This window comes from Haematobia irritans, chromosome 1, assembly GCF_050003625.1.
Source record: "Haematobia irritans isolate KBUSLIRL chromosome 1, ASM5000362v1, whole genome shotgun sequence".
Classification (NCBI taxonomy): Eukaryota; Metazoa; Arthropoda; class Insecta; order Diptera; family Muscidae; genus Haematobia; species Haematobia irritans.
Genome location: NC_134397.1, coordinates 59,197,672 through 59,224,877, shown reverse-complemented (window position 1 = coordinate 59,224,877; position 27,206 = coordinate 59,197,672). Strand labels below are relative to the sequence as shown.

The following is a 27,206-nucleotide window of genomic DNA, read 5'->3' as shown; positions in this document are numbered from 1 at the left end:
TCACAGAAATGATAGTATCAATTACAAAATTAATTGACAGTCAATTAAAAAATTAATTGATCCAATTAAAAAATTAATTGATACGATTAATTTGTGTGATTGATTTTTGTTTCAATTAAAAAATTTGTTGAATCAATTAAGATTTTAATTGAATATTTTTTAAAACTCAATTAAGATTTTAATTGGAAAAATTTTCGTGAATTTTTTTTCTGTGCACGTTAGGCGGTGTTTACGTTACCGTGAGTGAACTGTATCTACCAAAACATCAAAAATTTTATCAATCTACCAAACAGTAAAAAAATCTATCATTTTTGGTAGTATTCTACCGTGTTCCCTACACAAAAAAAATGATTTTTTTGTCTTCAATCGCGAAATTTATTGATCTAATTATTTTTTTATTTATATGTCTTCAATCACACAAGTGATAGTATCAATTAAAAAATTAATTGATCCAATTAAAAAACTAATTGATATTATTAACTTTTGTGATTAATTTTTGTTTCAATTAAAAAAAAATTGTTGAATCAATTAAATTTTTAATTGAATATTTTTTAAAACTCAATAAGACTTTAATTGGAAAAACGTTTTTTCTGCGTATAAGTTTGCAAGTGTGTTGGTTCCTAGTGGACTACATGCTGGCTCTTTTAGCGTTGAAATGTGGTCACCTAGAGTGTATGAAATTTCGTTTTATCTGTCAAGTCCGCAATTATAGATAGTGCAAAATCAATAGATCTTAGAATTTCGCTGATCGTCAATACATAGATTTTATATGGTCGATATTTTGATAAGTTATAAACGGAATAACAGACTTGTCATATCCCCCACATATGGTCGTGACCAGAGAATGAAGCCGCCGAGTCGCGCCGCCGATTTCAGTCGCCGCCGGCCATTTTTTGCCAGTCGACGCTGCCGCCGCCGCCGAATATGTCGGCTCATCTCGACTCAAATTTAGCCGCCAATTAATCAAAAATATTAGTTTAAATCAAAAAACTTTATTAATAATTGTAGTAATTTTAGTCAAAATTTTGAGCCTTTCACCCCCAATCAATCTATTTCAAAGTGTTATAATAATTTTGCAAAAATTTACCTCAGAAAATTTGAATGAAATGTAAATTTGGTTGTACAACTAATCTCATTACCATTCGAATAACTTCAAATTGATTTTATAATGGATAATTGTCCGCCGCCGAAGAGACTTATTTATATCGGCTTAGCCGTCAAGCCGCCACCGCCGGATGCAAAAATTTAATGTCAGCCGCCGCCGACAAAAATGGGTCGGCTTCATTCTCTGGTCGTGACCTATTTACCAAAACATTTGTGGTTTCCTTCTAGCAATGCAATATTCACAAACAAATATATTTGAATGTATTGTATTTTTTGCGTGTAAATGGAATAACAACAGTTGGCATGCTTCTGTAAAACACAATAAAAGGCACTCTATCATATAATATTTTTATCATTTCTATAAGATAAGACTGTAGATAAATAGCACAAAATTGATCGTTTTTCAAAGAGAAGCAGTCAGCGGTTATTATCATCATAATAATAGTGACCGATAAAATGGATTTTTTAAGTTGTTTTTGTAATGCTTTTTGAGCTACACAGGAAAAAAAATGTAGACTATTTAGGGAAAAATAAACTAAATTGAAATATCCATGACGCATTGTTGAAAAAAAAAATTCTTAAATTTCTTAAAAATTTATAAAAATAAACTAAAGCAATATAACATTTTTGCATTATTAATATTAAGATTCATGTAAATTCGTTCACTTGCAAAGAATAATTGCCGATAAATGTCATATATACTTTCAAAAATTACATATCTATAAAAGTAAATGAAAACTGTTGTGTTTAAAAATTGATTGGTTGGCGCTATTTATAAGATAAGTTTCTCGCATAAAAAATCATACGTTATCAGCAAAGGTGATTTGTTAATTTGTTTTACATAAACCTACCAGCTTTGTGTTTCATTTCGCTGATTTTATCTTCGACAACTGTTTGTTTATTTAAAAGCAAAAACATCTGCGATATTTAAATCAATACGCTAAACTAAGTTAATTACATGCAAAACACATGATTAAGGAGATATTTTAGTTTGTTTTATCATTAAATTGAATACGTAAAACATATGTGTTATTTTTCAACACCTTTATTACGTACTGGCTAGGTGTTTCGTAGTAGTTAGTTTCGTATACAAATAAACTGTAGGATATTCCATGAAATACGAGGGTGGCTATTTATATTGCGGGATCTAACGATAGATCACATAATGATATTTCATTTTCTTTTCAATAACTTAAAAAATATGTTTTTCCGGAAAATTTGTTGTACTTCTGATCAATCTGCAGTCAAAATTAAAAATCAAATTTTGACAAAAAATTCAAAAAAAAAAAACAAGTATATACGGCCGTAAGTTCGGCCAGGCCGAATCTTATGTACCCTCCACCATGGATTGCGTAGAAACTTCTACGAAAGACTGTCATCCACAAATTTCAACTCACATGGTTGTTAAATATCATATACTACCACCACGTTCCAAATTTCAACCAGATCGGATGAATTTTGCTTCTTCAAAAGGGCACCGGAGGTCAAATCTGGGGATCGGTTTATACACGCTCACAAAAAATCGCTTCTGTAACATATACTCCCAAACATATTTTGCTTCAAGCATATACATTTTTGGGTATTGCCCAAACATTTATATGTTTGATCTCTACCAATATATAATATGTTTGAAAGCATATTGGTCTAAACAGTATAAGTTTGGGTAGTCTAAGTTCCAAACATTTTGTATTTTTGCATCCAAATTCAATAATGTTGTTTTCCAAAAAACAATATGTTATTTTGTGAACATATAATATGTTTGGAAGCATTTTGCACCCAAAAATATTATATGCTTAAAAAAATTCTCCCAAACAATATTGTGCTCAAAATTTTATTTATTTATTTATATATTTACAATCATAGTGAATTATGAAAATAAACAGGTAATATAGGTGCTAACAACATAGGTTTTCGACCTGAATGCTCAAAATTTTGTTTCTGCCTAATTGTATATTCCCCCACATCTTTCTCACTTCCAAGACATTTTTTAGTTCTTAGCACCTTTTTCTGTAATACAAACATTGTAGAAGAACTTATTCAATTTTTTTTAATTTTAATTTTACCTTTTGCCGGACGGGGATTCGAACAGCGGACCACACAGTTTGCAAGGATCAAAGAAGTAGCTGATCAATTGCCCAAGGAAAAATAAAATGTAAATTTTGTAATAACAAGCAACAACCACCAACTTAATTCAATATCGCTCCCTGTTAAATAGCGCTCCAAGCTACTAAACACATATATGTTTATAGACTATTTCTAAATTAATATATGTTTGCATCCAAGCATATTATATTTACAAACATTTTATGTCCCAAACATAATATGTTCTAACATATTAACATATATGTCCCAAACATGGTATGCTAGTTTATGAACATTATATGCTTGCACTCAAAAATATTGTGTTTAAAAATTTGTGTTCCAAACATATAATGTTTATAGCCAAACATATGAAAAACAGTCTTTTTCATCCGTGTATGGGAGCTTTATATTATTATGGACTGATAGGAACCAATTCCTGCATGGTTATTGGATACCCCATACTAACATCACGTACCAAATATCAACCGAATGGGAAGAATTTTGCTCTTCCAAGGTGCTCCGGAGGTCAAATCTGGGGATCGGTTTATATGGGGCCTATATATAATTATGGACCGATGTCGACCAATTTTTGCATGGGTGTTTGAGGCCATGTATTAACATCACGTACCAAATTTAAACTGAATCAGATGAATTTTGGTCTTCCAAGAGGCTCCGAAGGTCAAATCTGGTGATCGGTTTATATGGGGGCTATATATAATTATGTACCGATATAGACCAATTTTTGCATGGTTGTTAGAGACCATATACTAACACCATGTACCAAATTTCAGCCGGATCGGATGAAATTTGCTTCTCTTAGAGGCTCCTCAAGCCAAATCAGGGGATCGGTTTATATGGGGGCTATATATAATTATGGACCGATGTGGACCAATTTTTACATGGTTGTTAGAGACCATATACTAACATCATGTACCAAATTTCAGCCGGATCGGATGAAATTTGCTTCTCTTAGAGGCCTCGCAAGCCAAATTTGGGGGTCCGTTTATATGGGGGCTATACGTAAAAATGGACCGATATGGCCCATTTGCAATACCATCCGACCTACATCAATAACAACTACTTGTGTCAAGTTTCAAGTCAATAGCTTGTTTCGTTCGGAAGTTAGCGTGATTTCAACAGACGGACGGACGGACGGACTCATAATTTCACCACGACCCAGAATATATATACTTTATGGGGTCTTAGAGCAATATTTTGATGTGTTACAAACGGAATGACAAAGTTAATATACCCCCCATACTATGGTGGAGGGTATAAAAATACAAATTGGAAGTTAAATAATATTTACCAGAGATAAAAGTTATGTTGGTAAAAAAGCTGTGTAGTTTAAAAATATTTCTATTCTCCAAAATCAAATTTTTTATTTGTAAATAAAAACATAGTTTAATTATGTGTGTGAAAATAAATTATAATGGATCTCGTTATAAAACCACAAAATAAGCGCCCCCTATATGTCAAAGTTGGAACTAAAGTTACATTATAATGGATTTATGGTCAAAAAATAATTGTAACAAAATGCACAAAACGCGCAAATTAGTTAAAATAATATATCAGATTGTATAATATAGGTCGAACTCTATCCAAAAAGGCGTACCAATACTCCATAACAATCAGTGGTGTGGAGATATGGCCACTTTTATACAGTGGGTCACAGACTGCAAACAAACAAGTGTGGGTTGACAAAACCAACTGGGAATGGAAATAGAAATCGGGATCTACCAAACAACACAAGCCTTGTGTTCCGGACCCGCTGGGGAGCCCAGATATTGCCCACTTTGTGTTATGGGCCACTCATCCTGGAAAGAAATTTCCAAATTTCTTCCAAATGGAAATATGTGGGCTGACCAAACCAACGTGGAATGGAAGTAGAAACCGAGATCTACTCAAGCACATAACTCATGTGTTCCAGACCCGCTGGGGAGCCGAGATATTGGCCACTTTGTGTTATGGGCCACTCATCCTGGAAAGAAATTTCCAAATTTCTTCAATAATTGAATTGAATGATTTCAAAATGTATTCAAATATAATTTTAATGTTTATGGAAGTGTTCAATATTCTCCATTCCCTCGAAATTCTTTTTTATTACTTGTTGGTTTAGTCGTTGCTCTTAGCAAAAAACTCTAAAAACGTAAGAGAAAATAATTCAATAACACAGTACTTCGATTTAAGAAAGTGAATAAGATTATACTTCAATTTAAGAAACCTTAATAAGACTGTCGAAATCGAAGATTTAAGCAATTTTAGCCACATTCCTAGTACGATCTCATGCATTACAATTAAAAAAACTCAAAGTTTAAAACAAATTCAATATATTGCATTAAATACGCATTAACAATATTGTACAATTTTTAAATTGATCAATGGAATATATAAAAAGTATAATTTGAAATTTTGTTATGGTATATTGTCTCGTTAATAACTTTTTATTTCATAAACAAATTTAATATATTAAATCAATATGTAATTAATACCTGTCGACAAAAAATATATTCACAAAAAATACGTAAAGGAGATAAAAATATATTGTTTTAAACATTTTCAAAAAGTTTCATTTTTGAGATTTTACACTAAGGTCAAAAGTCCCGCTAGTTGCACAAAATGAATAATATCTCGGCTCCCCAGCGGGTCTGGAACACATGAGTTATGTGCTTGAGTAGATCCCGATTTCTACTTCCATCCCACGTTGGTTTGGTCAGCCCACATATATCCATTTGGAAGAAATTTGGAAATTTCTTTCCAGGATGAGTGGCCCATAACACAAAGTGGCCAATATCTCGGCTCCCCAGCGGGTCTGGAACACATGAGTTATGTGCTTGAGTAGATCTCGGTTTCTACTTTCATTCCACGTTGGAATGGTCAGCCCACATATTTCCATTTGGAAGAAATTTGGAAATTTCTTTCCAGGATGAGTGGCCCATAACACAAAATGGCCAATATCTCGGGTCCCCAGCGGGTCTGGAACACAAGGCTTGTGTTGTTTGGTAGATCCCGATTTCTACTTCCATTCCACGTTGGTTTGGTCAGCCCACATATTTCCATTTGGAAGAAATTTGGAAATTTCTTTCCAGGATGAGTGGCCCATAACACAGAATGGCCAATATCTCGGGTCCCCAGCGGGTCTGGAACACATGAGTTATGTGCTTGAGTAGACCTCGGTTTCTACTCCCATTTCACGTTGGTTTGGTCAGCCCACATATTTCCATTTGGAAGAAATTTGGAAATTTCTTTCCAGGATGTGGCCCATAACACAGAATGGCCAATATCTCGGCTCCCCAGCGGGTCTGGAACACATGAGTTATGTGCTTGAGTAGATCTCGGTTTCTACTTTCATTCCACGTTGGTATGGTCAGCCCACATATTTCCATTTGGAAGAAATTTGGAAATTTCTTTCCAGGATGAGTGGCCCATAACACAAAGTGGCCAATATCTCGGCTCCCCAGCGGGTCTGGAACACATGAGTTATGTGCTTGAGTAGATCTCGGTTTCTACTTTTATTCCACGTTGGTATGGTCAGCCCACATATTTCCATTTGGAAGAAATTTGGAATTTTCTTTCCAGGATGAGTGGCCCATAACACAAAGTGGCCAATATCTCGGTTCCCCAGCGGGTCTGGAACACAAGGCTTGTGTTGTTTGGTAGATCCCGATTTCTACTTCCATTCCACGTTGGTTTGGTCAGCCCACATATTTCCATTTGGAAGAAATTTGGAAATTTCTTTCCAGGATGAGTGGCCCATAACACAAAATGGCCAATATCTCGGCTCCCCAGCGGGTCTGGAACACATGAGTTATGTGCTTGAGTAGATCTCGGTTTCTACGTCCATTCCACGTTGGTTTGGTCAGCCCACATATTTCCATTTGGAAGAAATTTGGAAATTTCTTTCCAGGATGAGTGGCCCATAACACAAAGTGGGCAATATCTGGGCTCCCCAGCGGGTCCGGAACACCGCTGGGGTTCGCGCGTTTTGTGCATTTCGTTACAATTATTTTTTGACCATAAATCCATTATAATGTAACTTTAGTTCCAAATTTGACATATAGGGGGCGCTTATTTTGTGGTTTATAACGAGATCCATTATAATTTATTTTCACACACATGTTTAATTCGCACCGAATTTTTTTATGATAAAAGCACTATTTTTTTTTTCAAAAAAAACATAATTTATTTTTTTTTTCGGAGGAGTCGGTGACCTTGTGCATTTAAGGGTTAAAAGTAAAGAAAAACATTTTTGGTCTAAAGAAATAATCTTCAAATTAACTGAGATATTAAATCTTTGGATTTTGCATCTTTACACCCAGAAAAAAGTGCCTTCTAAACTAAAGGAAAAAATCTTCATCAATTTAGTTTAGCCATTTTATTTCCATTAAGGTAAATATTTGTGTAAAATAATAAAATTTACTTGTCTCAGTAAAAAAAAATCCTAAACTGAAAGCAGTTAGGAATAGTTCATTAACTAGAATAAGGCATGGAATACTGTTTTCTTCGCTGGGTATAAGAATTTACTACTGAAAAAGAAAATTTTATTCACTGATAACAAAGCATTCGTAAAAATAAACAAAAACCGAACTAAACCCAAGTTTCATCAAATTTAGTCAAATTTCCTATAAAATGATAATTCTGACTTCCTTTATTATAGAAAGCTTATCGTACATACGAATAACACTTGGCATAGAAAAATATTTTAGTTTATTCGTACTAAGAAGTATTCAATCCTTTCAAAACTTAAGAAACACACTTGTTAGAATATAGGAAATTTTCCTATATTTCTTTTAGCTACCTGTAATCGATACCTGTCATCGATGTAATCGATGTAACCATCACAAATTTGCCTCTTTTTAAGAAAAACTATTTTTTTGGAATGCGTTCCACAAGTTAAATTCATCCCATAAAGTTAAATTCGTTCCACAAATTTGAAGTTTGCTTAGCTGAGACACAAACCACGAATTTAACTCGCGAATTTATCTTCACACCCTTTGATTGCACGTGGGTTGTTTTTTTAGTTGGAATCGCGTTGTTATGGTATACGGAGAAATAGTTAAAAAATAATTTAGTAAAATAATGTAATAAATAACAAATAAAATATATAAAATATTTGTTATTTTAAATTAGTGAGAAAATTCCAGAAGAATAACAACCCTTTAATTCGTCTTAAAATATCAGGTAATATTCAGTAACGCTAACCTTTTGTAAAAAATTGGTTTATGATTTTTTTTTATATTTGTAGGTATTGAAATTGTAAAATGAGGACAAAATCGTTAGGCTGCAACTTATTAAAAGTGAAAAGTACAAGAAGAAAAAATGCGTTTTACAGTTGATAACATTACATGGAAATTGCAAATAATAGAATAATAAACTAATATTTCAAGGCCAGTCGATGCTGCCGATTCTTAATAAATATATTTAATATATTAATGAAACATGTATTTTATTGAAGAAAAGTTACCTATATAAATAAATATAATTGTATTTAAAAACGAAGGTAAGCAGTTCTAATTTTGAAGTAAAAGGTTTAGGTTAGGTTAGGTTATGTGGCAGCCCGATGTATCAGGCTCACTTAGACTATTCAGTCCATTGTGATACCACAGTGGTGAACTTCTCTCTTATCACTGAGTGCTGTCCGATTCCATGTTAAGCTCAATGACAAGGGACCTCCTTTTTATAGCCGAGTCCGAACGGTGTTCCACATTGCAGTGAAACCATTTAGAGAAGCTTTGAAACCCTCAGAAATGTCACCAGCATTACTGAGGTGGGATAATCCACCGCTGAAAAACTTTTTGGCGTTCGGTCGTAGCAGGAATCGAACCCACGACCTTGTGTATGCAAGGCGGCATGCTAACCATTGCACCACGGTGGTAAAAGGTTTACCACAAATATGTAAGAATTGTCCAAATGAATGAAAAAAGTTCAATAAAATCATTCCATATATGAATTCAATTCAGTTAAATTTTGTCATTCTGTAGTATAGTGGTACATAAATATAGGAAAATGTTAACTAATATATGGAATGCATGCTTCCTAATTTCTACAAAAATCACATCGTTCAAATAAATAAAAATGTCTTTGGCGCTATACGAAGTTCAACTTTCTTCACAATGAGTTCATTTTAACTTAAAGAAGGGGTCACTTTTTTCTGGGTGTAGGTCAAAATTTGTTTTTCAATTAAGAACATATTTTTTTACTTTGAAGCATCTGTTCTCATATGCATTTCTTATATATACCTTTGCTGATATACCGCTAAAAGGGAATGAAAATTTAATAAAGCAGCATCTTTTTCTCGTAATCAATACCAAAATCCATAAGGGACGGTCAACAACTTCTACTTTTTGGATTCAATAAACTTTTTTTGTTTTTGAGTGGAGTGCAATTTTCCGCTTCTATGACAAGGAATCAATACCAAAAAATCATTTATTGGAAGACAGAACCTATTTTTTTCAGTGTACATACTATCGGTATAATTTCCATAGGATATATTACATCCAACAAAACGTGACTATGCCTAAATACCGCTTTCACAAAATTTCATATACTCATTTCATTGTCGTAACAAAGTGGGTAGGTGACCTTGGGTCACCTCTTCTTTCATAATTAAGAGGAAAAAAGTAATAATTGCTAAAGAATACACTGAAAAAGCTATTCCACCATCTGTGTTACATATGGGACACGTTTGGCTATGAAAAAAAGGGCAAACGACACAAAAAAGCCATACATTGCATAGAATATCTCTCAATTTGTCAAATCATATAATGTCATCACTAGAAGAGGCAATTGCGCTTTAGAATAGGGAGGTAAAATGTGGTCAACGAAGGTTCTCCAAGAATTGGTTAATAGACAATAATATCATTAAAGCTGAAGCACTCTTACATCTACCATTCCTTTGTTCCATAAATGTTCACAATATAACTACAGTGACACCTCTTAAACTTGGACACTTTGAAAAGCGGACACTTCTCTAAATAAGAAAATGGGGCATTTGTTGTATTATCATATTAAAATTAACATGTCAATGGAGACCTCCCAAATATTTCGCGGTATAACATTTTATGGTAAAAATGTCCGGCTATTTACTACCACTGAAGACAATATGATCATCATAGCCAACTAAAAGATTATTCGAATCTGGAGGTTACAAAAGGTCGACTTGGAGTTTTCGAGTTTTAATTTAATTTTAATGTATTATCATATGTAACTAAGCCTTACAAAGGCCTTATACAGTTACTTAAAACAACATATTAAAAATTCTATTCTATTCTCTTAATTCTAACATTAATATACTAACAATAATACAACAAGAGGATACTACTCTATTATTAAAACATTTCGAATTTCGTAGCTATAATATTGGGCTGTAATAGCGATATAAAAGTGGAAATACGATTATTCCCCTTTTTGTCAAAAAATCTAAAAGTCGAAGCCGACGTTTTTATTATCCTCACACTGAAAAAAATATTGTCGTTAGGTCAAAGATTTCATGTCTTTAAAATACGAATGCAAATTTTGCTTAGCATAGAAGACGCATTTCTCTAGTATAAAGTTTTTTTCCTTGACCAAAAGTCGATAAACTTTTCAATAAAGTCGTATTGTCGTATTGATTTCATTTAAAAACAGGTATCATAACATGAAAGAAAAAATGATTGGGCTAAGGTCAACTTGACTTTAATAATTCAGAAAAAATCTTTAAATTTAATGTAATTGTCTTTAAATTTGTTGTCTTTTTGCATCTTGACTACAAAGCAAAAAATCGTTCAAATGTAGGACATGTTTTTCAACACTTTTTTTTTTTTTTTTTACTTGAAACATGGCACAATTTCTACTGTAAGTCGAGTCTGAATTTGGAAAATAAAGTTGTCGTCATTTCGTTTTTAAAGGACTTTGATAGCATATGAAGAAAAAAGCTGAAAAAACGAAAAATTTAAATTTGCTATAGAAATAAAATTTTGAAAAAAAAAATATAAAATAAAATTTGAAAAAATAAAATATTGACAAAAATTTTCTATAAAAATAAAATTTTGACAAAAATTTTCTATAGATATAATATTTTGATAAAATTTTCTATAGAAATAAAATTTTTACAAAATTTTCTATAGAAAAAAATTTTGACAAAATTGTCTATAGAAATAAAATCTTGACAAAATTTTCTATAGAAATAAAATTTTGACAAAATTTTCTATGGAAAAAAATGTTAACATTTTTTATAGAAATTAAAGTTTGCCGAAATTTTTGTGGAAATAAAATTTTGACAAAATTTTCTATAAAAATAAAATTTTGACAAAAATTTTCTTTAGATATAAGATTTTGATAAAATTTTCTATGGAAATAAAATGTTGACAAAATTTTCTATAGAAATAAAATTTTGACAAAATTTTCAATAGAAATAAAATTTTGACAAAATGTCCTATAGACGTAAAAGTTTGACAAAACGTCCTATAGAAGTAAAATTTTGACAAAATTTTCTATAGAAATAAAATTTTGACGAAATTTTCTATGGAAAAAAATTGCTAACATTTTCTATAGAAATTAAATTTTGCCGAAAATTTCTAGGAAATATAATTTTGCAAAAATTTTGCAAAATTTTGACAAAATTTTCTATAGAAATAAAATTTTGACAAAATTTCCTATAGAAATAAAATTTTTACAAAAGCAAGTACACAAAACTCAAATTTAAAAGAGAATTGTGTCTTAAAAGTATCCTTACTTGTATTCTCCGCTTCTTTGGCTCGGAATCAATACCAACATTTTTAAAGTAAAGACAAAATCTTTGGAGTATGCTTTTTTTTCAGTGCAAATATTTAATATTTTTAAAAATCGACTCAAATCGTCTTTTGAAGAATCGACTAATAGACTTGTACTGAAAAGACGTAATGGATTTGAAGGGGAATATGATAAAAATATTTAAAAAGGGATACATACTCTACGCGAATGGATAATCATTAGTTTATTTCCGAATTTGCAATATTATATATTATGATCTCTCCTATTATTTGTCAAAATTTTATTTCTACAGAAATTTTATTTCTATAGAAAAATTTCTGAAAATTTTATTTCTATACAAAAATGTTTGCAAAATTTTATTTCTATACAAAAATGTTTGCAAAATTTTATTTCTATACAAAAATTTGTCAAAATTTTATTTCTATCGAAAATGTTGTCAACATTTTATTCCTATAGACAATTTTGTGACGATTTTATTTCTATAGGAAATTTTGTCAACATTTTATTTCTATAGAAAATTTTATCAAAATTTTATTACTTTAGAAAATTTTATTTCTATAGAAAATTTTGTCAAAATTTCATTCCTATAGAAAATTTTTTCAAAATTGTATTTCTATAGAACATTTTCTCAAATTTATATTTCTATAGAAAACTTTCTCAAAATTTTATTACTATAGAAAATCTTCTCAAAATGTTATTTCTATAGAAAATTTTGTCAAAATTTTATTTCTGTAGAAAATGTTCTCAAAATTTTATTTCCATAGAAAATTTTCTCAAAATTTTATTTCTATAGATTTTTTTTTGTCAAAATTTTATTTCTATAGAAAATTTTTCCAAAAGTTTCTCAAATTTTTGCTTTAAAAAATGTTGTTGTTGTTTTTTTGATTTCAGCTTAAAACCATACATTGACCAAACTACAAGCGTAGCTTAACCAACAGAGGAAAAAAATTTTTTCAAAATTTTATTTCTATAGAAAATTTTTCCAAAATTTCATTACTATAGAAAATCTTCTCAAAGTGTTATTTCTATAGAAAATTTTATTTCTATAGAAGAATTTGTCAAAATGTTATTTCTATAGAAAATTTTGTGAAAATTTTATTCCTGTAGAAAATTTTCTCAAAATTTTGTCTGATTAAAATCCCTATGCTATGTCTAATTATGGACTGATATAGAGCCAGCTACCTTTGGTTGCAAGAGTGTGGTTACTAACATCAAACATAGAATTTCAGACGGATCAGAGAAAAGATCAAATCTGAAGATTGGCTTAACTTGTTTTTTAACTTGTATCGAAAATGTTGTCAAAATTTTATTTCTGTGGAAAATGTTCTCAAAATTTTATTTCCATAGAAAATTTTCTCAAAATTTTATTTCTATAGAATTTGTTTTTGTCCAAATTTTATTTCTATAGAAAATTTTTCCAAAATTTTCTCAAAATTTTGTCTATAGAAATTTTTTTTCAAAATTTTATTTCTATATTTTGTCAAAATTTCATTACTATAGAAAATCTTCTCAAAGTGTTATTTCTATAGAAAATTTTATTTCTATAGAAGAATTTGTCAAAATGTTATTTCTATAGAAAATTTTGTGAAAATTTTATTCCTGTAGAAAATTGTCTCAAAATTTTATTTCTATAAAAAATTTTGTCAAAAGTTTATTGCTATAGAAAATCTCGAAATGTTATTTCTATAGAAAAATTTTCCAAAACTTTCTCAAAATTTTGTCTATAGAAAATTTTGTCAAAATTTTATCTTTATAGAAAATGTTGTCAAAATTTTATCTCTACAGAAAATTTTCTCAAAATTTTATCTCTATAGAAAATATTGTCAAAATTTTATCTCTATTGAAAATTTTGTCAAAATTTTATCTCTATAGAATGTTTTGTCAAAATGTTATCTCTATAGAAAAATTTCTATAGAAATTTTTTCAAATTATTACTTCTATAGAAAATTTTCTCAAAATTTTATTTCTATAGAAAATTTTTGGAAAATTTTATTTCTATAGAAAAATTTCTCCAAATTTTAATTCTATAGAAAATTTTCTCAAAATTATATTTCTAAAGAAAAATTTCTCAAAATTTTTATTTGTGTAGAACATTTTGTCAAACTTTTTATTTGTATCGAAAATTTTGTAAAAAATTTTATTTGTGTAGAAAATTTTCTCAAAATTTTATTTCTATAGATTTTTTTTTCAAAATTTTATTTTTATAAAAAATTTGGCAAAATTTTATTCTATAGAAAATTTTTTTAAAATTTTATTTCTATAGAAAATGTTGTCAAAATGTTATTTCTATAGAAAATTTTGTCAAAATTTTTTTATAGCAAATTTTGTCAAAATTTTATTCCTATAGAAAATTTTGTCAAAATTTTATGTCTATAGAAAATGTTGTCAAAATTTTTATTTCTATAGAAAATTTTGTCAAAATTTTATTTCTATAGAAAATTTTGTCAAAATTTTATTTCTATAGAAAATTTTGTCAAAATTTTATTTCTATAGAAAATTTTATCAAAATTTTATTTCTATGGAAAGATTTATCAATATTTTATTTTTTTTATTTTTTAATTTTAATTTTATTTTTTAATTTTATTTTATTTCTATAGAAAATTATCTCAAAATTTTATTTCCATAGAAAATTTTCTTAAATTTTTATTTCTATAGAAAATTTTGTCAAAATTTTATTTATTTAAATTTTATTTAAAATTTTGTCAAAATGTTTATTTGTATAGAAAATTTTGTGAAAATTTTATTTCTATAGAAAATTTTGTGAACATTTTATTTCTATAGAACATTTTTATTTTTTTATTTCTATAGAAAATGTTGTCAAATATTTTTGCTATAGAAAATTCAAGAACCTCTTAGTTGGTGAAGAATATTTTGCAAAAACATCAATAATTCTACCAATCTACTAAACAATAAAAAATACACAATTTTTAGTAGAATTCTACCAACAATGGAAACCGTACCTGTCTTAGGTCGGCCAGTTGCAATTCGCACCAATTTCCCGTTGGGTATGTACAGACATTAGATGAATATGAACGTGTAAAATTATGCGATTTAATCGCAGCTCAAAAATTTGAGAAAATCGAAAATTCGATTTGTCCAAGTTTTCAAAAGTCGAGAACTGCTACAGTTGACTTTTCCAAAATTAAATAAAAAAAATCGATATTTCTAAATATTCAAAAGACGAAAACTCGCAGAGTCGACGTTTCCAAATTTAAAAAAATAGAAATTTCAAATATGGTCGAGTAAAATTATCCTGTTTAACCACAACTTAAACATTTCTTCTAATACGAAGTTTTCAATTTTTCAAAAGTCAAAGTCGACATTTCTACATTGTCATGTCGACATTGTCAGAGTCGACATTTCTACATTTTGAACGAAGTAGCAAATATCTACTTTCCAATTTTTCAAAGAGTCGAATTTGTTGATTCTGATTACAATCCCTATGCTATGTCTAATTATGGACTGATATAGAGCAAGCTACCTTTGGTTGCAAGAGGGTGGTTACTAACATCAAACATAGAATTTCAGATGGATCAGAGAAAAGGTCAAATCTGAAGATTGGCTTAACTTTTTTTATATAGATATTTTATTCATAATTTTAATAAATTAAAAAAAAAAACTACAATGGCCTCAGCGCCAATTATAGGCATAGAAGAGGTTTGTTACAAAAAGTTTATTGGTTAAAAAATGTTATCATATCTATAGGTATACGTGAATGGGATTCTTCGATAGAGCTAAGTTAACAAGTAGTAATTTGTAGATGTTTTAGGATAATTTCCCTACCGAACTAAATTTATATCAATACCCCATCCCCGTTACAGGGTCCGAACCAGGTTCCATATCTGAATTCAAACATGTGAAAAGGTTCGAATTGAGAAATTATCACTTTAGATGCTCATATAGAGAAGCAAGTTAAATGTCTCTTGCCTTGGATAATAACCACAATTTCAAATCCAACTACTTAAAACGACCTATGGAAATACATAGGTTCAAAAATAGAAACACTCTTTATTAGAATTGTCAGAGCCATCATAATCAACACTTGTCCCCGAATAGCTAACAGCAGAAACTTAAAGAAAAAATTCAAATTTTCACTTTGTGTTTACGCTGTAGTCTTCCTTCTCCTCCCCATCCCCCACCCACTATTGGTCTTGATATCTTAAGTCATTGTTTTTCTTTTGTTGTTTTTTTTTTTCTTACACCATTATACATTAGTGCTAATTTATGTGTCTTTCATTTCCAGGTTACGGTCGCCGAGAGGTTGTTGAATTTCTTCTGAATAACGGTGCTTCCATACAAGCCTGTGATGAAGGTGGCCTACATCCCCTACACAATGCCTGCTCATTTGGTCATGCGGAAGTTGTGCGGCTTTTATTGAAAGCCGGAGCCTGTCCTAATACAACAGACAATTGGAATTACACGCCCCTGCATGAGGCAGCCAGTAAGGGTAAAGTGGATGTATGTATAGCCCTCTTGCAACATGGTGCCAATCCAAATATACGCAATTCAGAGAATAAAACTCCCTTGGAGTTAGCCGATGAGAATACAAGACCTGTGCTTACGGGTGAATATCGTAAGGATGAACTTTTAGAGGCGGCCCGATCAGGAGCCAAGGAACGTCTGTTGACCCTACTGACACCACTAAATGTTAATTGTCATGCTAGCGATGGTAGACGTTCAACACCTTTACATTTAGCAGCGGGTTATAATCGGATAGCAATAGTCGAAATTCTTTTGGCACATGGAGCTGATGTGCATGCTAAAGATAAAGGTGGTTTGGTGCCATTACACAATGCCTGTTCGTATGGTCACTTTGAGGTGACCAAGCTATTGATTAAATCCGGTGCTGATGTTAATGCCAACGATTTGTGGGCATTTACGCCTTTGCACGAAGCTGCCTCTAAGAGTCGTGTCGAAGTCTGTAGCCTCCTTCTGAGCAAAGGTGCCAATCCCACTTTGCTCAATTGTCATAATAAGTCCGCGATAGATTCTGCGCCAACGAGGGAATTGCGCGAAAGAATTCACTGTAAGTTTTGTTGAAGACTGCAATTATCCTGGATCGTTTGCATAATTGTATGGACCGTATCTGAAGCCAATTCTTACTTGATTTTATCTCTTTTTTTAGATGAGTACAAAGGTCATTGTGTCTTAGATGCTTGTAAAACGGGAAATATTCAACGCTTAAAGAAATTCCTCTCTTCCGAAACGGTTAACTTTATTCATCCATATTCTGGTGATACACCTCTGCACGCAACCGCAGTATCCATAGATCCAAAACGAAAACAGGTATATGTTGCCTTCGCCTCTTCAGCGAACCATTAAATAACCATAACACTCCCAATTTCTGTAGATATCCGAACTGCTAATACGAAAGGGTTCCCTCTTGAATGAGAAAAACAAGGCTTTCCTTACACCGCTTCATGTGGCTGCGGAACAATTACACTATGACATTATGGATACTCTCCTGAAAAACGGTGCCAAAGTCAATGCTCTCGATGGTTTGGGCCAGACGGCTTTACACAAATGTGCTCGTGATGAACAAGCAGTGAGATTATTATTGTCGTATAACGTTGACACCACCATCATTTCCCTGGAAGGTTATACGGCGGCCCAATTGGCCTCAGATAGTGTCTTGAAAATTCTCAAAGATCCTCCAGATACTGAGACACATTTGTTGGAAGCTGCCAAGGCCGGTGATTTAGACACGGTTCGTCGCATTGTTTTGGCCAATCCTCATTCAGTGAACTGTCGTGATTTGGATGGTAGACACTCAACACCACTGCATTTTGCCGCTGGCTTTAACCGCGTCCAAGTTGTTGAATTTCTCTTGGAACAAGGTGCCGAGGTACATGCTGCGGACAAGGGTGGCCTTGTACCTCTGCATAATGCCTGTTCTTATGGTCATTTCGAGGTTACCAAGCTATTGATAAAGGCTGGGGCTAATGTAAATGTATCGGATTTGTGGAAATTTACTCCCTTACATGAAGCAGCGGCAAAGGGTAAATATGATATAGTTAAATTATTGCTAAAACATGGAGCAGATCCAACAAAGAAAAATCGGGATGGTGCTACACCTGCCGATTTGGTCAAAGAGTCCGATCATGATGTTGCTGAACTATTAAGAGGTAACTCGGCTCTCTTGGATGCCGCCAAAAAAGGAAATTTGGCTCGTGTTCAGAGGCTGGTAACACCCGAAACCATAAATTGTCGTGATGCTCAAGGCCGCAACTCGACTCCTCTCCATTTGGCCGCTGGTTACAATAACTACGAGGTGGCCGAATATTTGCTGGAGAATGGGGCAGATGTTAATGCCCAAGATAAGGGTGGCTTAATACCCCTCCATAATGCCTCTTCGTATGGGCATTTGGAAATAGCTGCTCTACTCATCAAACACAAGACTGTGGTAAATGCTACCGACAAATGGGGCTTCACACCCCTGCACGAAGCAGCCCAAAAAGGCCGCACACAATTGTGCTCTCTACTTTTGGCCCATGGGGCCGATTCGTATATGAAAAATCAAGAAGGCCAAACACCCATAGAATTGGCTACGGCTGATGATGTCAAATGTTTGCTTCAAGATGCCATGGCGACATCATTAAGTAGCTCTGCATTGAGTGCCTCTCAGCAATCCTTATTAAGTAATAATTCCACACCTCTGGCACCAGTAACAACATCAACAGCCGTAGCATCTGCCAATAATTTATCAACTACTAATTCCAATATGGCCGCATGTACGGTACTATCACCAAGCACTGAAACTGTTACCCTGCCTTCGGGTGCCTCAATGACCTTAAGTGTTCCTGTGCCTCTTCCTTTGTCCACACGTATTAGTCCAGCCCAGGGTGCCGAAGCAAACTCCACAGATTTGGGAGAAGATGTTGCTGATCCCGAGTCAATAACAAACATTGCCAGTTTCTTAAGCAGTCTACAACTAGAACACTTAACAGATCTCTTCGAGAGGGAACAAATCACATTGGAAATACTTGCAGAAATGGGTCACGAAGATTTAAAACAGGTGGGTGTATCAGCCTATGGTTTTCGTCATAAAATCCTTAAAGGCATTGCCCAATTGAGAGCTACCACAGGTGAGTAAATGACTAAAACAAAATATCTGGACTGGTTGATATCGTCCCTTATTTTAATTGGAGGTATTGGAAATAATGTCAATCCTGGTACGCTGCTAGTTGATCTTTTACCTGATGACAAAGAATTTCTAGCAGTTGAGGAGGAAATGCAGGCTACCATAAGAGAACACAGGGATAATGGCCAAGCTGGTGGCTATTTCACCAGATATAATATTATAAGGGTATGTAAATCCATAAAATATAAATCATTTCAGATTTGTGTGAAATTTTGCTAGAATAACTTGATCTGCAGAAGACTTCAATGAATGAAAATTAAGGAAATTTCGTCGAAATTTACATTCTATAGGAAATCTTGTCGAAATTTACTTTCTATAGAAAATTTCGTAGAAAATGACTCTATAGGAATTTGAGTCGAAATTTACTATCTATGGGAAATTTCGTCGAAATTTACATTGTACAGGAAATTTCTTCCGACTCTACTTTTTAACATTTAACATTTATTGCTTCTATATATAAAAAAACTACTCAAAATTTGCTTTATATAGGATATTTTGTCCAAATTTACTTTCAATAGGAATTTTTGTCTACATTTACTTTATATAAGAAATTTCGACGATATTTACTTTCTACAGGAAATTTCTTTCACATTTACTTTCTATGGGAAATTTCGTCAAAATTACTTCCTATGGGAAATTTCGTTGAAATTTACTTTCTATTGGAAATTTTGTCAAAATAGACTTTCTTTGGGAAATTTAGTTAAAATTTACTTTCTATGGGAAAATTTCATCAAATTTTACTTTCTATGGGAAAATTTCATCAAAATTTACTTTCTATGGCAAACTTCGTCGAAATTTACTTTCTATGGGAAAATAGATTTTCTTTGGAAATTTCGTCGAATTTACATTCTGTTGGAAATTTCGACGAATTTTATTTTCTATTGGAAATTTCGTCAAAATAGACTTTCTTTGGGAAATTTAGTCAAACTATACTTTTTTTGAGAAATTTGGACAAAATTTACTTTCTATGGAAATTTCGTCAAAATATACTTTCTTTGGGAAGCTTTGTCAAATTTTACTTTCTTTGAGAAATTTCGCCAAAATTTTCTTTCTATGAGAAATTTGGTCAAAATTTTCTTTCTGTGGAAATTTCTTCAAAATGTACTTTCTATGGGAAATTTTGTCAAAATTTACTTCCTGTGGGAAATTTCGTCGAAATTTACTTTCTATTGGAAATTTCGTCAAATTAGACTTTCTTGGGAAATTTAGTCAAAAATTACTTTCAATGGGAAAATTTCATCAAAATTTACTTTCTATTGGAAATTTCGTCGAAATTTACATTCTGTTGGAAATTTCGTCAGAATTAACCTTCTATGGAAATTTCGTCAAAATTTACTTTCTATGCGAAATTTCGTCAAAATATACTTTCTATGGGAAATTTCATCGAAATTTACTTTCTATTGGAAATTTAGTCAAAATATACTTTCGGTGGAAAATTTACTTTCGATGGGAAATTTCGTCAAAATATACTTCGTTGGGAAATTTGGTCAAAATATACTTTCTTTGGGAAGTTTTGTCAAACTTTACTTTCTTTGAGAAATTTGGCGAAACTACTTTTATTGGGAAATTTCGTCGAAATTTACCTTCTATGGAAAATTTCGCTAAAATTTACTTCCTCTGGGTAATTTCGTCAAAATTTACTTTCAATGGGACATTTCGAAATTTACCTTCTATGGAAAATTTCGCTAAAATTTACTTTCTCTGGGTAATTTCGTCAAAATTTACTTTCTACGGGACATTTCGAAATTTACCTTTTATGGACAATTTCGTCAAAATTTACTTTCTATAGGAAATTTCTTCGAAATTTACTTTCTATAAGTTATTTCGTAAAAGTTTAATTTCTATAGGAAATTTCATTGATATTTACTTTCAATAGGAAATTTCATTGAAATTTAATTTCTATAGAAAACATCGTCAAAATATACTTTCTTTGGGAAATATAGTTAAAATTTACTTTCTATGGAAAATTCCTTTCAATTTTACTTTCTTTGGGAAATTTCGTCAAACTGTAATTTGTGTGGAATACTTCGTCCACTTTTATACAAAATTTCGTCAAAACTTACTTTTTATGAAAATTTCGTCAAAACTTACTTTCTATGAAAATTTCGTCAAAATTTACTTTCTAGGGAAAATTTCATCACAATTTACTTTCTGTAGGAAATTTCCTCTACTTTCTATAAAACATTTCTTCAAAAATTACTTTCTATGAAAATTTCGTCAAAATTTACTTTCTATGGGAAATTTCGTCGAAATATACATTCTATGGGAAATTTCGTCAAAATATACTTTCTTTGGGAAACTTAGTAAAAATTTACTTTCTATGGGATATTTCGTCAAAATATACTTTTTATGGGAAATTTCGTCAAAATTTATTTCCTATGGGAAATATCGTCATAATTTATTTTCTATGGGAAATTTCGTCAAAATTTATTTTATATAGGAAATTGCGTCGAAATTTGCTTTCTATAGGAAATTTCGTCAACATTTACTTTTATGCAAAATTTCGTTGAGATTTACTTTCTATAGGAATTAGCGTCGAAACCTTTTATAGGAAATTTCGTCAAAATTTACATTCTGTAGAAATTTTGTAAAAAATTTACTTTCTATGGGAAATTTCGCCAATATTTACTTTCTATGGGAAATTTCGTCAACATTTACTTCTATGGAAAATTTCGTCAAAATTTACACTCCATAAAATATTTCGTAAAAATGTAATTTCAATAGGAAGTTTCATTGAAATTTACTTTTTAATAAGAAATTTCGTTGAAATTTACTTTCTATAGAAAACTTCGTCAAAATATTCTTTCTTTGGGAAATTTAGTCAAAATTAACTTTGCATGGGAAATTCTGTCCACTTTCTATACAATTTTTTTCAAAACTAACTTCCTATGAAAATTTCGTCAACATTTACTTTCTATGGGAAATTTCGTCGAAATTTACTTTCTTTGGGAAATTTCTTCAAAATTTACTTTCTATGTGAAATTTCGTTGAAATTTACTTTCCATGGGAAATTTCGTCAAAATTTACTTTCTATGCGAAATTTCGTCAAAATTTACTTTCTATTTGAAATTTCGTTAAAGTAGACTTTATTTGGGAAATTTCGTCAAAATATACTTTCTTCGGGAAACTTAGTCAAAATTTACTCTCTATGGGAAATTTCGTCAAAATTTTCCATACGAGATTTCGTCAAAATTTACTTCCTATGGGAAATTTCGTCAATATTTACTTTCTATGGGAAATTTCGTAAAAACTTACCTTCTATTAAAAATTTCGTTAAAATGTACTTCCTATGAGAAATTTTGTCGCAACTTACTTTCTATTGCAAATTTCGTCAATATTTACATTTTTGGGAAATTTAGTCAAAATTTACCTTTTTGGGAAATTTAGTCAAAATTTACTTTCTATGGGAAATTTCGTTAAAATATAAATTTTGTCGAAATTTACTTTTTATAGGTAATTTCTTCAAAATTTACTTTCTGCAGGAAACTTCTTAAAACTTTACTTTCTTTGGGAAATTTCGTCAAAATATACTTTCTTTGGGAAATTTCGTCAAAATTTACTTTCTTTGAGAAATTTAGTCAAAATATTCTATGTATGAGAAATTTCCTCAAAATGTAGGTTTTAAAAGAAGTTTCCTCAAAGTTTACTCTTTACAGCGAAATTTCGTCCAAAATTACTTTCTGCAGAAAATTTCAGATTTACTTTCTCTTGTAAATTTCTTAAAAATGTAAAGGGATTTTTTTTAATGAATTTTATTAAAATTTAAATCCATTAACATTTACTCTCCAAAAGGACTCTTGTCGAAATAGCCGTGGTGTTGCAATATTTATTTTTATTTTTTGCATTTTCCCTTGACAGGTTCAAAAGGTACAAAATCGTAAATTATGGGAACGCTATGCTCATCGTCGCCAAGAAGTTTCCGAGGAGAATACAATGCAAACCAATGAACGAATGCTTTTCCATGGTAGCCCCTTCATCAATGCCATTGTGCAAAAGGGATTTGATGAAAGGCATGCCTATATAGGTGGCATGTTTGGTGCTGGCATTTATTTTGCCGAGCACAGTTCGAAAAGTAATCAATATGTATATGGTATTGGTGGAGGTATTGGATGTCCATCGCACAAAGATAAATCGTGTTATATGTGCCCAAGGTAGGTGACATTTGCAAGGACAACATTGAATTTTTTTTTCATATTAAAATATCTTTGTTACACATTTACAGACAATTGCTGTTGTGTAGAGTGGCTTTAGGTAAATCTTTTCTGCAATATAGTGCCATGAAGATGGCTCATGCACCGCCAGGCCATCATTCTGTTATTGGTAGACCGTCGGCAGGAGGTTTACATTTTGCCGAATATGTGGTCTATAGAGGAGAACAGGTAATTGAGAAGTGAATAGCAAAAAAGTTTTTTTATAGGCTTCTTTTGCTATTCTATTCTAGGCATATCCCGAATATTTAATTACCTATAAGATTGTCAAACCAGAAGATAGTAGTAGTGGAACCGAAGAAACAAGATGATGGATGCCCTCTGTTGGTTCTACACCCACTACATCATCGCCAGCTCTGCAGCAGCAACATTCAACGCAATCCTTGACTACTCAGCTCACCACAACTCATTTACCACCGCAACATTCCTCGAGTATAGCGCTACAGCAACAACATGCCAAACTACAACAAAAACAACACTCACTGCCATTGCAGTTACAATATCAAGTGACCACCACTCAACCCTCACCGGCCGGTATGTTTATAAGTCAGACAGCGGGAATTATAAGCAGTACTGCTGCTTTGGGAAACACTTCGTCGTTTTTCAATAATGCCACATCAGGTGCCGATATATCGCCGACATCTTCAACAGCCTCATTTTCCTCGGTGGACACCAATCAAACTTTACTAAACTCTATAGCCAATCAGCAACAGGCGTCAGCAGCTGCAAATCATTCATCGTCATCGCATAAGGCCTCATATTCCTCGGGACATAGTTCAAGTTCCAAGGCTGTTGTGCCTTCGACAAACCGCTCCTATCGCACCAAATACAGTCAATTTATGATTATAACACCCGCAGTTTCCATAGACCGAGACTTTGATCGCACGGATAACCTATCCACCAACGCTGCCGACAATCATGGCTTCCACACGGCCGAAGATGATCCATATTTCCCCCATAATGGCAATATATTTCGCTTTAACAATCTGCAAACAAGCATAGATAGTGGCAATAGCAGTGACAGTGGTTCATTTCGCTCAAATTACAATCCGTATTTGCACAATAGCCGCCAGCACTTGTTGCCAAAATCAGCACCTCCGTTTTACAATTTTTCACCATCATCCTGGCGTTGGTGTAATCTGATATGTGCTGCAATGCGTTGTTTCGGTGCCGGAGGAGGTGGTGGGGGTGGTGGTCGCAATCGAGGTGGCCTCTACACCAGCACATCGTTTGGTCGTCCCCCATACCAGAGATCACGCAGTTCTGGACCTCATACCTCATCGAAAACACCACATCGTCGTTTGCGTTCGTATTCGACTTCCTCTTTCACGCCTGAAACAGCATTTGAGCATTTCTCGGCCCCGTTTAAGGCCAGAAAAACGCGAGATGAACAAAATAACATTGCCTATGAGTTGTGACGCAGGATAATCTCACGTCATGGTGTATTACAGCAAACGCTAGCAGGGCTGGGGCACAGACTACATATGGAGCAACAGCTAGAAATCAATCTTAGACTTCCAATAAATAATGATCTCTCTTTTTTATTACGATTACTACTACTATTCCTCATCATAATCATCATTAAGCTCATTATGATAGAAGGAGATGGAAACGGAAATGGAGACAACATTGAGAAAACACTCGCAATATTTTCACATAATCCCCCCAACTTAAATCCAATAATGGTAAAGTACATGCAAATGTATTTAATATTTTAGAAATATTAAAATCACATTTTTTAAGTTTTACAAAAAAAAATGATTTTACTTATTATTTGTAAACTTTAGTTGTATTCCTAACGAAATTTAATTTTACTTTATTGTAACATATTATGAACATTTATTTCGAAACAAAAAAAAAAACAATTTTATGAAATGGATGGAAATGTGTTTTTTTTTATTTTATTTTTTTTTAATTATTTGTTGGATTCATTGTTGCTTTCACTCTGCAAACTATATTAAAGGTGAAAATATCATTTCTACATGGATTTCTTCAAGGACAATAGGGAGCAGTATCAGTTGTTTACTCGATTCTTAATTTTTGGAAAATGAAACTCTCGTCGTATTGAACAGCTAATTCTGTGTTTTGAAAAGTAGGTAATAAGTCGAAGTCAATCTTTTGTATACGACAAATCGGGTTTGAATTATACTTTTTTTTTGGAATATCGAGTCAATGTCAAATACAATATTTATGGAAAGGCCTTTGGGCTCACACTGCGGGGTGCGAGCAAACCGATAAGATTATTAAAAACTCTGGATTTCTAAGGCGATGCATAGAGAGAATTTGAGATCGTTAATAACCATCATAACAGGGCATAACACACTGGGAAAACATATAATAAGGATTGGCTTAATGACTGATGACATTTGTAGACGGTGTCTGGACCCGGAGGCTAGGGAAGTCGCCTATCATTTTCGTTGGATTTCCAATGGCGATGCATAGAGAGAATTTGAAGCCGTTAATAACCATCATAACAGGGCATAACACACTTGGGAAAACATATAAGGATTGGCTTAATGAATGATGACATTTGTAGACGGTGTCTGGACCCGGAGGCTAGGGAAGTCGCCTACCATTTTCATTGCCAGTTTCCGGCATTATCATTTAGAGGGATAGTACTGGGAGTACTGGAACTGGGAACAGCGAAGCGGATGAGTTAGCAAGGCTAGCAACTCTTTCATATCCCAGGGGAACTAGAATGCCCCTGTCTACCTGTCATAGTGCGTGAGGAGGTTGTTATCAAGGCGAATGTCCGATGGGAGAATTGCAAGGGTTGCAATGGCACTAAGCAAATATAGCCTTAAATTTCTGGGAGCCACCGTGGTGCAATGGTGGTTTTTTCAGCGGTGGTTTATTCCACCTCAGTCAGTAATGCTGGTGACATTTCTGAGTGTTTCAAAGCTTCTCTAAGTGGTTTTACTGAAATGTGGAACGCCGTTAGGACTCGGCTTAATATGGAATCAGGCAGTGCTCAGTGATAAGAGAGAAGTTCATCACTGTGGTATCACAATGGACTGAATAGTCTAAGCGACTCTGATATATCGGGCTGCCACCTAACCTAACCTAGCCTTAAACCGCACACTAGATTTGTTAGTATTTTCAAGACGTCAGATATCACTCCTGATATCTGCTAAAACTATTGGCGTGACTACTGCATGAGCTGTCATAATGCGGAGGAAAAGGAATGAATTAAACACCTCTTGTGTGAATGTCCGGCATTTTGTGTAAGGCGTAAGTGAATTTTAGGAGTGTACAGCTTTAGATTACTGGTGGTCCTGGAAAATGTTAACTTTGGAATAATATGGTTGGTTCATCAGAAGAAAATAAACGAGTAGGTTCAGCGGTTAAAACTAGAAGTGTCCATATACAATAGGTACTTTTAGTTAATGTGGTAGCACAATGGATTGAATATTCTAAGTGAGCCTGAAAATAAATCGGACTGCCACTTTAACCTAACCACAGGATTTTAGTGTCCTGTAGTGTCTTGTAGGTGTCCTGGAATACCTAGAAAATTCATTTGAAGACACAAATTAATCCTGGCGGAGGGAAACAGAGAATGAAGAAGAAAGAAACAACTATGATGGATCACAATGGATCAATATGGTCTAAGTAGAAACCAAGTACTTTCTACAGATTTGTGTCATCCTGTATAACCTAACCTAACCTAAAATCGAGTCATGTGAGGAGATTCAAAATTCGACAATCGACATTTTGTTAAATCTAGGCAAAAAATCGTTGTCGACCGTTTGTTATCTTCAAATTCAACTAATTGTCTTTTAAATCGACTAAATACAGTGAAACCTCTCAATCACGGACACCTCCAAAATGCGGCCAGTTGTCTGGGGACGTTTGCTATATTAACACATTAAAATTATCCTCTCATACCTGGACACCTCTCAAATGTGGACAAAATTGAAGCGACTGTGGATGTCCACCTTTCA

At 32.5% G+C, this 27,206-nt stretch overlaps 1 protein-coding gene across 1 annotated transcript in view; it reads left to right on the top strand.

Annotated features, from left to right (window-relative positions):
• The window catches only part of Tnks (tankyrase), a 61,933-nt gene extending 36,789 nt beyond the window's left edge, over positions 1 to 25,144 (top strand). Inside the window, 7 exon segments of the mRNA XM_075290512.1 lie at positions 16,160 to 16,942; positions 17,042 to 17,202; positions 17,267 to 19,001; positions 19,065 to 19,222; positions 22,916 to 23,208; positions 23,280 to 23,436; positions 23,499 to 25,144. Of these exon segments, the coding sequence (XP_075146627.1) occupies positions 16,160 to 16,942; positions 17,042 to 17,202; positions 17,267 to 19,001; positions 19,065 to 19,222; positions 22,916 to 23,208; positions 23,280 to 23,436; positions 23,499 to 24,683 (4,472 nt within the window). The 3' untranslated portion in view covers positions 24,684 to 25,144.
• Positions 25,145 to 27,206: the final 2,062 nt, after the last annotated feature.